This window comes from Actinia tenebrosa, unplaced genomic scaffold (assembly GCF_029948245.1).
Source record: "Actinia tenebrosa isolate PJP-AT-01 unplaced genomic scaffold, QUT_ActTen_1.0 PGA_scaffold0__85_contigs__length_37466705, whole genome shotgun sequence".
Taxonomy (NCBI): Eukaryota; Metazoa; Cnidaria; class Anthozoa; order Actiniaria; family Actiniidae; genus Actinia; species Actinia tenebrosa.
Window position 1 is genome coordinate 15,527,411 of NW_028292569.1, and position 14,067 is coordinate 15,541,477.

The 14,067-nt window shown below is 36.5% G+C and overlaps 2 protein-coding genes and 1 long non-coding RNA gene across 8 annotated transcripts; 2 read left to right on the top strand and 1 right to left on the bottom strand.

Annotated features, from left to right (window-relative positions):
- Positions 1-1,265: 1,265 nt before the first annotated feature.
- LOC116303122 (S-formylglutathione hydrolase) lies at positions 1,266-6,202 on the top strand. 2 transcript variants are annotated; one of them, XM_031712599.2, is made up of 11 exons: positions 1,266-1,332; positions 1,435-1,552; positions 2,243-2,331; positions 3,051-3,149; positions 3,642-3,766; positions 3,947-4,011; positions 4,429-4,483; positions 4,815-4,913; positions 5,105-5,170; positions 5,412-5,510; positions 5,889-6,202. In XM_031712599.2, the coding sequence occupies exons 1-11, from the start codon at positions 1,281-1,283 to the stop codon at positions 5,967-5,969; spliced, it is 948 nt and encodes a 315-aa protein (XP_031568459.2). In that variant the 5' UTR covers positions 1,266-1,280; the 3' UTR covers positions 5,970-6,202. The 2 variants fall into 2 exon arrangements, with proteins under 2 accessions (XP_031568459.2, XP_031568460.1); XM_031712600.2 differs by having other exon boundaries at positions 1,272-1,328.
- LOC116303123 (uncharacterized) lies at positions 5,419-13,104 on the bottom strand. Of its 5 annotated transcripts, XR_004197916.2 has the most exons (4): positions 8,651-8,783; positions 7,479-7,590; positions 6,747-6,829; positions 5,419-6,085 (listed from the first exon to the last, which is right to left on the bottom strand). It is a non-coding gene; the product is annotated as an uncharacterized LOC116303123 (long non-coding RNA). The 5 variants fall into 5 exon arrangements; XR_016120247.1 differs by lacking the exons at positions 7,479-7,590; positions 8,651-8,783 and adding an exon at positions 12,830-13,104; XR_004197915.2 differs by lacking the exon at positions 8,651-8,783 and having other exon boundaries at positions 7,496-8,207.
- On the top strand, positions 6,754-11,300 carry LOC116303118 (uncharacterized). Its single transcript, XM_031712589.2, has 5 exons — positions 6,754-6,862; positions 7,312-7,385; positions 8,195-8,352; positions 8,670-10,755; positions 10,843-11,300. Exons 2-5 carry the CDS (start codon positions 7,334-7,336, stop codon positions 11,298-11,300), a joined length of 2,754 nt encoding a protein of 917 aa, XP_031568449.2. The 5' UTR covers positions 6,754-6,862; positions 7,312-7,333.
- Positions 13,105-14,067: the final 963 nt, after the last annotated feature.

Sequence of the window (14,067 nt, forward strand, 5' to 3'; positions counted from 1 at the left end):
AGCTTGACAAATGTTTTGCCATGTGATTGTTATCGGGTCACGTGATACAGTGTGATCCCGAACACACGGGGGCAAAGAAGAATTTCCGGCGGAAGTACGCAAAACCGATACCTGATAAATATATATCATGAAGTTCTTGAGTATAACCCTCCTTGAGATGATAAGCAATGAGATATGCACGATCCGCTAAATTTTGTTGATTTGACGTGTCGTGATAGGAAATCAGAACGCGAATTTTGTCTCCTTTATTTGATTTTATAATTACTAGTACAATAACCCACCCCCCCCCCCCCCACACCCTGCCTTTGAAAGATAACATAATACCGCAAACAAATTTTTTCACTACAATAGAAATAACTGGTTTATTACATTTTTACCAATCTTAGAGGCAGCTGAAGCAATCAAACAAAAACGTCTAGCATTTTTACCTTTGATTTTTTAAAATTACGAACAGTTTCAATAATTTCCTTGTTGTAACTCACTATATTACGCCTTGAATAACTAGAGTTATCTCCGTTTCCCTTTCCCCCCGCAGTCTGACTGGGTGATCACTATGTCAAATATTTCTGGCTGACTAGCTAAAAGACAGCGCGTCGCTATAAAAAGATAACTCAATGATTTCGTTGTTGTCTTATCATTTGGTTCTGGAATCTTCGATCGTTCCTGGATGATTTCCAACTTTTTCACGGCGTAAGAACCGCTTTGCGGTTTCCGAACGGAAAAATTCAAACTTTGCTTTCAGTTTCTTGTAGTAGTCCATGCTGTCTCTCATTTTACTTTTCCAATTTCATTTCACACACTAACGAATTAATCTGCTCTTGGCCCATAGTCGGCATTCGAACCTGTCCCACTTGCATTTTTTACTGAATCCATTTTCCCTTGCAAATCTAGGAAACGTTCATAATTACAGCTAGTCTCCCCCACAGCTGCTCTCAGTATCGTCACGCAACGCTTTCTCCCCTGAGTAGCAGCCATATTACAGCCAATTTCCTTTCCAAATCCGCATAAGTATTCCGTACTGACCGCCCGTCACAGATCGCCCCTGAAATGCAGCTGAAATACTCATACTGTTACGTCTAGTGTTGTCTTCAGACTAAGATCTCCTTTATGTTATTGTTATTAAATATTTCACTTTCATTTTTCTTCCAAAATCATTCTTTCAACTATCGTTCCTTTTCTTCTTTTTTCTTTCCCTCTAATTTAAATATTCCGCGAAGGTGTGACGGAGGTGTGACTTGTCACGCGGTCACGAAAAGAGTAAAAAGCGCAAGGGGCTGGTAATGAAATTGATTTTGTCTTTACCGAGTTCGTGTTCTTGGGTTAATTTTGCAAGTAGTTTATCTCGATATTTTCCTAACTAATTCCTTATATCCTTATCAAGAAGTATATAGGATTTCGTACTTGAATAGCTTATACTATTTTTGGTGTTTTTAGGTGTCTTCAAGTACGGTATTTTAAGGTTCTGTAGCTGCGTGGAAAACAAAATGGCGCTTAATGAGGTATCAAGCAACGCCAGTTTCGAGGGTTATCAGAAAGTCTTCTCTCACCAAAGGTAAAGTATCGCCTACTCTTATTGAATAATGCAGCTGGTATTTCAATTGAAATCTTTGCACATTTGTCATTGTTTGAGTGACAAAACGGTTGTGCAAGAATTCAATGTCACGTGGTTTGTCTCACTAATTAGCAGGGGCGGATCTGGGGGGTGGGGGTGTCCCTAGTTGCACCGGACGCTTTTTTTTGTGGTACATATATGTCTTCTTTTTATTTATATGATTTCTTGTCCTTGAATATTATTTAGTCTGACTCAAGATTAAATTGCATAAGAAAAAACTATTGATCGGTTGCAAGCATTCTCAAGAGAGTTAAAAGACAAAAACATGGCGGCCATTGTAGTACCATTAACAATGGATACTAATGAGAAATCTTTTGTTAAATGGTACCAACATGGCCACAATGACGTAACATGCAAACAAAGAATAAAATAAATCTAAGAACAGATTTAAAAAGTCAGATCATAATTATTGATAACGTCACTGCATTGTCATTTTTTTTTATATTGGACACCTTCATTGCAGATGTTTTGGTTTTTGCTTCTGTCAATCCAAAATTTACCAAATTGAATGAACAAAAGATAAGATATGAAATAACCTTCTGCCTCTGGAGTCCTCTGGCATATGCATGAACGAAAGGTTTTCCTTTTTTATTAAATCAATATATTTTACGCTTTAATCCATGGTATTAGCTCTGAGCTCAAGTGTGAAATGAAGTTCTCAGTGTACATTCCTCCACAAGCAGAGTCACAGAATGTTCCTGTGTTATACTACCTATCAGGTAAAAAACTGCCTGCTATTATAGGCCTTTTCAGAGTTTAATAAATGCGATGCATTGTGGTCTAGTTTGGGTAAAGTTGTTATAATTTTTCAAGAATAGAGGGACCACAGTAAATCCGTGAAACTTTAGTAATACTAAATAGCACAATTTCATGTGAATTCCATTCTTTTCTATTGTTTGACTAGCACTATTTTGTACTATTTAGTAATTAGTGTTTCACAGATTTACTGTGGTCACTCTAGCACATTTGCATGATGGCACTATTAACCTCTATTACCAGACTCCCTTGCATATTTTTTTTTGTTCAGTTAATTAGCACCAATTGTCTTACTATTTTAATAAGGGGATTCAAATTTAAATAAGAAAGAAAATTTGCAAAGTATTATGGTAGTGGGAGTCAAATGACAAACAATCTATTGATTCATGAAATTGTGTATCAACCCAGGAAAGATCCTTAGAGAAAAAGTATTGCTCAGGGATCCCCACCGTTGCCCTATATTTTATTGCTGAGCTATGTACAAACAACACTATATAATGCATGATGAGCAATAGCCTGTCAAGCAGTGCTTTTTAGCACCTTCTCTTCCCTTCTCCACAGTCCCCTTCCCCCTCCCCAAAGTGCCACTATGCAAGCTAGATAAGCAAAAGAAGTTTGTACTGAAGCTAGAACAAAATAAACCAATGTTTGCTCAGGGTGGCACAAATGCTTTTTTCCATAGGGCTGACTTGCACAGAACAAAATTTCATTGGTAAAGGTGGTGCCCAGAAATATGCCGCACAAGAGGGTATTATGATAGTAGGACCAGACACTAGTCCAAGTAAGTGTTTTAATTTTTTTTATAAAAGTTGTTATAAGTTTGCAAGAGTTAATTCATAAAATTGTGTATTGACCCTGGAAAGGCAATCAAAGCAATAAAATGCTTAATGACCCTTATAGAAAAATATTGGCCTGAAATCTTAGCCTGCATGCATTCAGTCTTTTCTCTGTCAAGTCAAAAAAGAGACAGAGAAAAGACCAGATGCACACAGGCTATGGAATCTTCAATTGCCCTATATTTCATTATTCAGCTGGATTTCCAGCATAGTTGGTCCTGGTAGTGTAGTGGTTAACTTATCAGACTAGAATAGAGAAGACTTAGGTTCAAGTCCCACCCAGGGACAAAACTTAACTAAGAGGTGCACAACGAGTCGCAACCAAATTCACGTTTGCAATAATGGATTAATTATTTGTGATTTTTTATAATCAATTATGTGCAATAATGCTTTGGTCTTATTATTGATGTACATTTATCTTTACTCAATTGTTTCAGGGGGTGTTAACATTGAAGGTGAAGATGACAGCTGGGACTTTGGGTCTGGAGCTGGTTTTTATGTGGATGCAACTGAACCAAAGTGGAAAAATAACTACAGGATGTACTCCTATGTTACAAAAGAGGTAATTAAAAAATAGTTTCATATAGTACATCTTAAAAGTTTTTTTAACGGATTTTTTTTCTTTTACAATATAATAACACACATGAAAAAATTATAAAACAGACAAAAAAGAAAGTCAAGAAAAAGAAAAGAAAAGGGACTATGTTGCTACATTATTCAAAAAGCTCTTTTTTTCTCTTAGCTTCCAGCAGTTATTCAAAGCAACTTTCCAGTAATTGCAAACAAGCAATCTATAACCGGACACAGGTATTTACTTTACATCCATCACAATAATTACAATTATTATGATCAAGAAAATGTAAAATATTTGAAGCCAATGTTTATGTTTTAAGATTGTTAAAACCCAAGATATGAATGAATGCTGTGTGCATAGACTGTGAAATGTAAAGCATCCTACCAAGAAATGATCATAATCAATTTACACTCTATATGTATGTGATTGGTGGTCATGACATGTATCTCTAGAGGTGGCTCAGCCTTTTGAGTGGCTTAGCCAGTGGGAGGGGGGATCATTAATAACCTTGTAACCATGTGCCACAGGTAGCCCAGCAGCAATAAAAATCTCTGAGGGCTCTAGCCCCCATCCCCCCTTTCTGTGCTGCCCCTTATCTCAATGTTCTAGATATTCTAGCAGTGCATTGAATTATTTCATGTATTTGCCAGCATGGGAGGACATGGTGCATTGATCTGTACTTTGAAGAACCCTGGACTCTACAAGGTGAGACATTTGACCCAAGTCAGGGAGTTGCATCAGAAACAAATGCTGCAATGGTTCAAATGTATATGCCTATTTCAAAAAGGTTTTTGGAGCCAAAGTAGATAGGTGAAAGATCATTCCAAGAATAATTTAGGCCTATAAAATGGTGTCGTCCACTACAAACAATATTGTATATCTCAACACTAAGCTCCATGTGCTTAATGAGAATAAGAAGCAAAAACACAAGTCATTCCAGCTATTCTTGGATCTTAGAATGACACTTAGTCACCTTCAACAACAAGAAATAAGGAATTCATTTTGAAGATTTTTGTAATTTTACTTTTTTTATCAGTCTGTCTCAGCTTTTGCCCCAATCTGCAATCCAATGGCTTGTCCTTGGGGTAAAAAGGGTTTCACTGGCTATCTGGGACCAAACAAGGATGCCTGGAAGGTAAGATTGACATTTATGTACATTATCAAGCCTTCCAAGTTTATTTTTCTTTACAGATAACTTTTTTCTGGAAAGCTGCAAGATCTTGATTAAAACTTAATAATCTAAAAATTGGTGTAAATATATATTCATAAAAATCCTTGTCATTATAATTAATAGTTTTTATGATTTTGATGTCCATATATCTTTAGGAATATGATTCTTGTGAGCTTGTTAAAAAGTACAGTGGCCCAGCTTTAGATATCCTCATTGACCAGGTAATGCTTTTTTAATCATTTCTGTAATATAAACATTTAGACTCTCTTACTCTTGGATATTTTAGTCCCATTTGATAGATAAACATTGATATTTTGTAAGTTTACGCTCCTTACCCCTCCATACCCTTGAAATTTCAAACCATACTCTGTTAAAACGCATGCATATTTTTTTGGAATTAGATGTTCTATTGAAAAAAATCAAAGATATTTTATGGAGATAAGAGTCTTTTTGTTGTTGCAGGGTACTTCAGATCAATTTTACCCTAATCAACTTCTTCCTGAAAATCTTGTTGAGGCCAGCAAAGGAACCAACGTCAAAATATCTCTTAGGATGCAAGAGGTCAGTCCATTTATAATTAAATAAGAACAAACTTCTATCTGTTGACAAAACAAAGACTGGACTACTAGATCACTAGATATTTGATTTACAAATCATAGTTGGATGCAAGGTAAAAATATTTAGGGGGCTGCATCCTCCCAACAACCTCCCATAAGAATAGCAAAAAATCTTGATACAAAATGCTGAAATTTTCTGCAGCTCTCAGCCAGATCACCATGCAATTCCCTTAGTTTAAAAAATCCTGGAGCTATAAATATAAATATCGTAGCAAATATTGATATGATTTTATTTACTTGAGATGGTTTTATTTTGCAATTATGTACAACCAAAATATAAGATTATGAATTGACAGTATGTTTGTATTGTCATTTTTTGTAGGACTATGATCATAGTTATTATTTCATTTCAACCTTCATGGAAGACCACATAAAGCACCATGCCAAGTACCTCAAGGCCTAAGACATGTAGTTTTGCATGTGCCCTTCTGGCTCAAAAACAGTAATTAATCGTACTGTCTGTATGTCAAGCATGAAACCAAAGAGGAGTCGGAGCCAACCAAGTAGAAAGATGTAGATCTATTTTTGAAAATTAGAAACTAATTAATAATTTAGCTGAAGAAAAGACTTGAGAGTGAAATAAGTAATGTCTTTATTTTGCAAACATGGAATGAAATAAAGAAATAAAAATGAAAATTTTTGTCATCTCGTCAATGGTGTCTACACTCATTGTCATATTTCGTAAAATGGGAAGCATAATTATAATTTGTAAAATGAAAAAAATAAACAAGACATTTTGCTGTTCACTTTTTTAAATATAATATCACACTTTCCATTCACTGGCTCACAAACAAACAAAGCACTTAATTAGTAATCAAGACTGTGAGACAACCTTACCATCATTCAAAATTGTACCTGACATGTATACGAGTGCTTTGATTGGCAAACTTTTACCTCTAGCTCAAAAATAAGCTGATTCCTCATTTCTCTACTTCCGGTTTTCCTAACTTACTGAATACTATTGCGTCACATCCGGTAATATTCGCGCCATTAATTTTTTTTTGAGTGACAAGGCGCCGTAGCAGCAAACAAAAATGGCGGTGTTTTTATCCTTGTTATAAGGCCTAGGAACAAAGCACACCGCGTGAAGTTTTAACGGCTCATTTCTTCCTACAAACCCTTGCATGGTTTTCCTTAAGATAGATAACAAGACGTTTGGTATTTTTTGGAAAGAGCTTACCTGATATCGACTTCTCGCGTGGATGAACGAGAGTTTTCCCTTAGCTCAGCTGTACTCTCTCAAGGGGGATAATATCATCCTGCCTGCAAAATATCGTTTAATTGGCTTCAAAACAGGTATAAGTATGTTTAGTTCCCTGTTAAATTAAGATTTCTTCCCTCTAGTCATGTCTAGAGGGTGATTGCAAACTATTTATCCAATTTCAAATAGCCTAAAAATTTTAAACTTTATTTTCTTTACTCACATCAGCTACCTACACTTTTGTTCATGAAACTTTAAATTTCTGAACGCTTGAAATACGGATTGGTTATTTTAAGAAAGTATTGAACAACAAAGTAGTTTTTATATAACCATTTGAAATTCTAAAATTTCCTATTTATAGTTTTTGTAGGATAAAAATAGAAATGTTTAAGCTTATGAATACTGAGGCCAAAAGTAGTCAAATAAGCTTAAAGACTTGCTAAAGAGAAGTTAATCGCGTTGGAAAACTATTGAATTTTGGTGCTTTGATTCTTTTATTGACATATTTATTATTTTTGTTTTATAAACATTACTAATATTGCAGATGATTCTATTGCATTGGAAAGATGGCATCCTTTGCTTCGTCTTATATCTCCAAATCAGTTAGCCCATGCAAAGGTTATTATCTATTATTAGACTTTATGTTTTTATTGGTCCATGGCATCTTAATTATAATGCATTATTCATTATGGTAAGAAATATAAAATATACTTATCAAAGTGTCTCACAATGGAGGTCATTTTAACAGTGACATTTCACCTCCAAACTGTGAGACTTCTCAAGAGGATGGTGTATGTAGACAAGTGGCCCTCATCTTGCATACCTGCAGTGTAATTGATTATCTGTTTTGTAATTGGTTGATCTACTCAAATTAAGTTATGAATCTATCCTGGACCCCTTTTTGACCTCTTGTTACCTTGATAACAGATGTAGCTTGCATTTTTCTGCAAGCCTATCCGGAGGCTTGTGGTTGGGTACTTATAGGCTTGTGAAGATAAGGGGGGTCTGGTTTTTTTAAATTTCTTTCACCTCTTTCAATTTAATGTCTACCTTATATGGTCATTGGGCAGTACTAAAATGAGGTTTTTATCAATTTTCAATCTGTATACCATGTGATGCCAATGTTGTAACAACATGGACAAGTTTTTTACACTACATGATCAAAGTGCAGTCAAGTTTTTATCATGTGGTGTTTAAACCTTTTGGTACAACGTTGGCATCACATGATCAAATTAAAATGCACTTGCAGTTAACATAACATAATAATACTACCTAGGCAATAAAAAAATCACCACTCACTCTTCTCAGTCTTCAGGGAAGAGTGGTACCTTATTTGGCATCCTTAGAGATCTCGGGACATTGAGTCTCATAGGACATGATGCACACAAACTATATTTGGATTAATGTTATTATCATTATACATCCAGAATTACAAGACAACAAAACAACTGCCCTCGAATTTCCTGGTGGTATTGCATATGACCATGAGGCCTTGCCAAAAATAATTGCTGTTCATACTCTGATTGAACTAAGCCCAGACCAAATAAATGCACATGATGTCAGTGTGATTGACGTAGATGTCAAGGTATGTAATCAATAACCTTATAACACGCCATCTTCCAGGAGGATTTCTCTTCCTGCCTTTTAAGACTTGAAAAACCTTATTATGATTCATGGTATCATATATAATCATCCACTTGATTGTTTACATAGGATTATTACTTAGTAATGCACAGTGGTCCCATAGAAAATGCTCCATAGAAAAGTGCTCTGTAGAAAAGGCCTCAGTGGATTATAAACACAGAGGACAACTGCACACTTGATATAGAAATGATATATTATCGAATTAGACTCCTTCAGAATTTACTTTATTTTTGACATACCTTCATATATAATTTGCAGGAAGCAAGATTTACAGAAGTTTCAGTCACAGACGACACTATTTCTGGACCTAAAAATAGAAGATGGATAATACGTTCTAAACCAGAACTACCTTTCAGTCAAATTACACAGGCTCCAAAAACATGTGAAGAAATATGCCATTCTCAACCTTTGCCAAGCCCAAGCTGTCTTGAGACTTTCCCCAAAAAGGCCCTATTTAATGTTTGTGGATATTCTTGTGAAAACTTAGACTTAAAAAGTCCAACAACGACAAGTCAAGGCGAAGTTTATGAAAATAAGTTACCAGCTCCTTCAAGCCAAGATTTGCCAACATGTATAGCCTCGAAGGACACATCAACGAAGCTGATGATTTCAAGACATTTGAATGAAAATAAAAAGCAGGAAGAAACATCGACAGCAATGATATTAGGACAGTCAAAGGAAACTGAGAAAGAAGAAGCAACAACGAAATTAAATAAAATAATGGAAAAGGAGAAAGAAACATCGAAATCTTTGAAGTGGGATCATTCAAGTCAACGGGGCGATTCTGCAGTAAAACTTGGAAGAAGTTTAAACTCAAAACAGGATAATTCGCCAAATGCAAATTTGACAGCTAGTTCAAATGCAAAAAGTATTCCATCAGTCAAGTTTCCGGGACAATCAGTTAAAACTGCAAGAGTAGAAGAAAACATGAAACAGGACAAAATGGCTTTACACGCCACCTCTCTTCTTCCGTCAGAAGATCCGATAATTCTTCAATTTTTTGCAGATAGAAAAGGAAACTTGGATGAAACTTCACAAGCTCCAGGAAACGTGATCAAATTCTGTTCTCATCCTAAGCCTACTTTAAATGAATCGAAGGAGACTCTAGTAAAGAACAATGAAGCTCCAACGGTTAGAAAATGGCCACCAACGCAGCGAGTAAGAGTTTCAAAGGAAAACTTGACTGCGTCGAATCTTAACTCAGTTCATGAAACATCAAACTCAAAGAATACAACTGGAAGAAACGAACTCAACAAACATGACAAAACTCCACTTTCTACACAAAGCACACGATCTCTAAGACGTTCTGCTACTAGTTGTAGCTCTAGATCCCTCGGCGCAGCCGAAAAATCGTCATCCCCGAAGAATAACGATGATTCAAAAAATGTCAAGTTATCATTAAGGGAGAGGGTACTGAATAGAATAAAGCGGTTGAAGGACAACGCCAAAACCTATAAAGAAACGCCAGAAGCAAAAAACCTGTATGTAAAGTTAGCAAAATGTAGAAAATTAGGTTTTGGAGTAGCGTCATCTCTAAATGAATGGTCTAAAAGTGGAGAAACTAATCCGAAACTGGAGCTTGCTAAAGATGGGCAATTAAAGAAAAGGGCGGTGTCAGAAGAACTTCTGGAAGAGATTGTCTTGATGGAAACTTTGGAAAAAGATCGCAACACTTTTACAACGGAAATTACTACTGAGAAAAAGAACCTAAATTTAAGTCTAAATGAAACGAAATCGAATTATGGAATGAAAGAGAATATGGAAATAAAGAATGAAGTGAATAGCCCTGAAGTCAGTGCAAGGAAGGAACGTTCTTCATTGGCTTCTGAGCCCAGTTTTGTTCCCACAGATGAGTCAAAAGATGGAAGTAATGTTATCCAGTCAATTGGAGGTAACCATATTCAAGAACTCGAAACTTTACTGGGGAAAGTTGATGGCAGTGTTGACATGATTGCGATAAAAACTTTGAAAGAAAAACACGGGGATGTAAACTGGAATGAAAGAGTAGGTGATGTTGTCCAAACTTTTACTCCTGAAAAAGGAAAATCTCTCAATCGATGTCTTGACAAACTAAAAACCAACACAAGTTCTTTAAAGAGGACCTTGGATAGCGAAAAAGAAAACGGTTTACATGCTAACAACGTAGACGTCGGCTTCAGTTCTAAACGTCCTAGAAAAGGCGCGCCTAGAAGATTAGCAAAGAGGCGTTGGCCTTCTACTAGTGATGATTCTATTTCACCAGACACTTCTTTGTCTGATCCCCCAAGCAGTATAAATCTAACATCAAGTGACTCTGAGGATCAATCTTTTGTTCAGTCCAGCCCTTCCTCAAGTGACACAAAAGGTATGACTTTAGAAAAATATTTTCCGGCTTTTTGAACTTTACGTGGCAAAATGGGAAAAATCATGTTTATGTTGTTTCAATTCATAGGACAAAAGACAGAGGCAACCAATGAACCATTTTGCGAGAATATGATTGATTTGAGTACAAATGGGGAATTCCTGAACATGGAATATATGAACGATGATGGTATAATAATCTCTGCAGACCGTGACACGGAAGATCTCGATACATCATCGTCGATTGCGTTACCCGCACAGCCAGTATCAAAAAGCGTGACTGACACATTTGATAACGCTTCAACTAAAAAGGACATGCCAATGGAGCAAATGAAGGAGGCGGTATGGGAGCCTTCCTGGTTTAATGGTGAGGACAACACTAGTGTCTCTACTCAATCCTGGACATGCGTACCATACACTACCACCCCTCAGGAACATCATACGATAAAGACTTCTTTAGATAGAGAGGAAAGGATTAAAGCACTCTTGGCCAAACAAAGCCAGTTGCTATCAAAGATAAACAGCAATGCCAGTGGGAACTCTATTTGATGATCTTGCGGTGTCTCTCCCATTTTAGTGATTTCTTATGGTAAGTGATTGGTTTTTGAAAAGGAAACACTACTACTTTACTTAAACCCCTTGCATGTGAACGTCCAAGCAGCTCAATTTGGAGGACAAAACAAAAGACTTTTAATCTCCTGAGAATTGGAAACCTATTGTTATGTCCTCCATATGCATTCCGACATCCTGCACGACGTCTATTAGTCCAGACGCTGGACCCTCTCCCTTTACAGCTACGCTTTTGTTTTGCTCAAAAACAAAAGCGAAGCGGGAAAGGAGAGGGTCCAGCGTCTGGACTAGAGGTATATTTGACAGATTGTTTGACTCAATGTTGTCCCATTTCTGACGATTTCCATTCCTTTTGGTATTATATCTTTCTTGTCAAGACATATAAGAAAACCGGCTTTGATATGGAAAAGTCTAAAAGATAGGATTTGTACTGAAATTATTAGAAAGGGGAACATTGAGTCAAAGTAAAAGAATATAAAGAAACAGGAAACAAGAAGCCATCCCTTATTGATCGCCAGGGGGATGTTGGAGTATTCCTGTTACGACATCAAAAAGACTAACTGATTGCCTGAAGGGGCCCTATGTTTTTTTCTGTTCCCCCTTGTTTGTGATTGTTAGTGAGTGATCCCCCCATTTAATACATGTAAATATTGACCTGATTCCCCCTCTAAATGTCTAAAAACCATGCCTGATCCCCCCTAAATCCCCCAGGCAATTAATAAAGGATACGATAGGATTTGGTAGTGCGCCCACTAATAGCCCACTTCCAAGAGGCTTCGTGCATTAAATGCTCAGTGATTCGTGACAGGAGAAAAGAATTTAGAACGTAGCCTCAAACTGAAACCGTTGTGCGTGACAAGCGAAGCATATCTCGAAAGTAGGCTTTTTTCTTTTTATAGACTAAGAATCCCATACTTTGGTGCGCATTCACACCTAGACGTGCGTCTACAGATCAGTTTGCGTGCTTATTGCTTTCTCCTTAGTACATTTCTTGACGGCTTTATCAGCTTATCTGGTTCTCCCTGGTGACGCAAGACGACGCAAAGATTAGCACAAGCGCAAGCCAAGCCAAGAAAAACTTGCGCTTGTGTTGCTTCTATATTCATATGGAGTCGCGTCGTTTGCGAGAACCAGGCTTTACAAAATACTTTACAGCCAGAATGGTAATTTCTTATTCTTATTTGACTAAAACTAGTGTTACTGATTCATTAATGAATTATTAACTAACATAGGTGTAACCTCTTTAACCTCGTTTTCATGTTAACTCTATCCTTGAGCATTAGCGTAAAACATTTCGTGTTTCGTGAGTCTTAACCTTTATTTTGTTTTAATTTCTTGTTAATAACATATCTAAATGGATTTACGTTTCAGCTCAGGATGCCCTTAGGTTAAAGCTGCTGTTAAGGTTGATCAATTTAATACCGCAACACGTACGCAAAACTCAGTCGTAACCAATAAGCGTTTACGTTTTCTCCTGAATCAAAGAAGCCTTATTTATTCTATCTTACCTTTCTCCAGGTGAACTTAAGACAGTTCCTGAGGTTTTTTCAAAGGCTTCATTTACTTAGATTTTTTGCTCTTTGAAATATCGAACAATGACGTCATATTAACCCCCATTTTCTATTCCCCACGTCAGCGCTGTCGTCTAGAGGATTGTTTGGTGATACAAGCACATTAAAATATTTCACAATAATTCTTGGTTCGACGTACTGACGTGACTGTGGCTTAGTCATATCTTTGTTATGCTAGTATTTTTTTATGCTTTAAAAGGCCAACGCTTTTGTTATTAAATATTTACATATTGATAAAAAAGGATTCGACGTGGCGTCCTTTCAAGTGTTTCCTCGGTCGTAAATCTTTAAATGCTTCCCTTTCATTCTCTCATTTCTTTCTCTTTGTTGAGGTATTTTCATATTTTAGACTATACATACCCGAGGTTAATCCCAATAAATTAGAATCTAAACTTTTGATAATTCCATACACCTGCTATGCCTCGCCCCTCATGTCCTCAGGGTCTTAGACCATTGAACCAAGCAGTAGAAAACGCATGACGCACCAAACGTGGTTTGCATGTTATAATCCATCACTCTAGATCTCTCTTAGCACGCCTTTTCAAGATTAATATTCTCTTATTAACGATTTCTACTGATTAATCACTGTATTTTTAAAAAATTAGAAAATTAGTACGCACGTCATCTTTGAAATTATCGTCTGCGCAAAACAAATCAAAAACCGTTCGGTGCTATAATGTAATCCTGTAAATATTATTTCCATAAGTTTGGTTCAAACGTTTTCAAAAACGCCGGTGTGTAAGAATATCTCTTGGAGAAAAAAAATGAATACATTAAAATACAATCGGCTTGGCAAAGCGTCACAAATAGTCACGTTTGACCGTTGGCGTGGGGGATGCCTTGCGTTCCAACTTTTATAGTTTTAACGAATTCTACGTTCTTGACTTTATTTTTCTTCACCATAGTTCCTTAATTCTTTTTTGATGGCTATTTTTTTCCTGTTATATTTGGCTTTCTTTTGTTTGTTTGTTTGTAACTTTATTACGTCGTTTCCATTTTGCCGCAAACGCTTTGAGTTCCATCCATTTTTTTTGTAGAATTTTCTTTTCTACGGGAAGGGCGTGGGAGGCCTTTGGAGAAGGTTAAGAGGCGGGTTGTCGTGACGAAAATATTTCTTGGTCAGGAATTATTACACGCACAAGGATTATAATACCACAATGGCACGATCATACACG

What these genes read in the sequence shown, in the direction of transcription:
- LOC116303122 (XM_031712599.2), top strand. Translation starts at nt 1,281, where the DNA reads ATGAAATTGATTTTGTCTTTACCGAGTTCGTGTTCTTGGGTTAATTTT. An exon ending in TTCTTGGGTTAATTTTGCAA is followed by an intron (nt 1,333 to 1,434) that starts GTAGTTTATCTC and finishes TGGTGTTTTTAG; the next exon opens with GTGTCTTCAAGTACGGTATT. An exon ending in TATCTCTTAGGATGCAAGAG is followed by an intron (nt 5,511 to 5,888) that starts GTCAGTCCATTT and finishes CATTTTTTGTAG; the next exon opens with GACTATGATCATAGTTATTA.
- LOC116303118 (XM_031712589.2), top strand. Translation starts at nt 7,334, where the DNA reads ATGGCATCCTTTGCTTCGTCTTATATCTCCAAATCAGTTAGCCCATGC. An exon ending in ATCAGTTAGCCCATGCAAAG is followed by an intron (nt 7,386 to 8,194) that starts GTTATTATCTAT and finishes TTATACATCCAG; the next exon opens with AATTACAAGACAACAAAACA. An exon ending in TGATTGACGTAGATGTCAAG is followed by an intron (nt 8,353 to 8,669) that starts GTATGTAATCAA and finishes TATAATTTGCAG; the next exon opens with GAAGCAAGATTTACAGAAGT.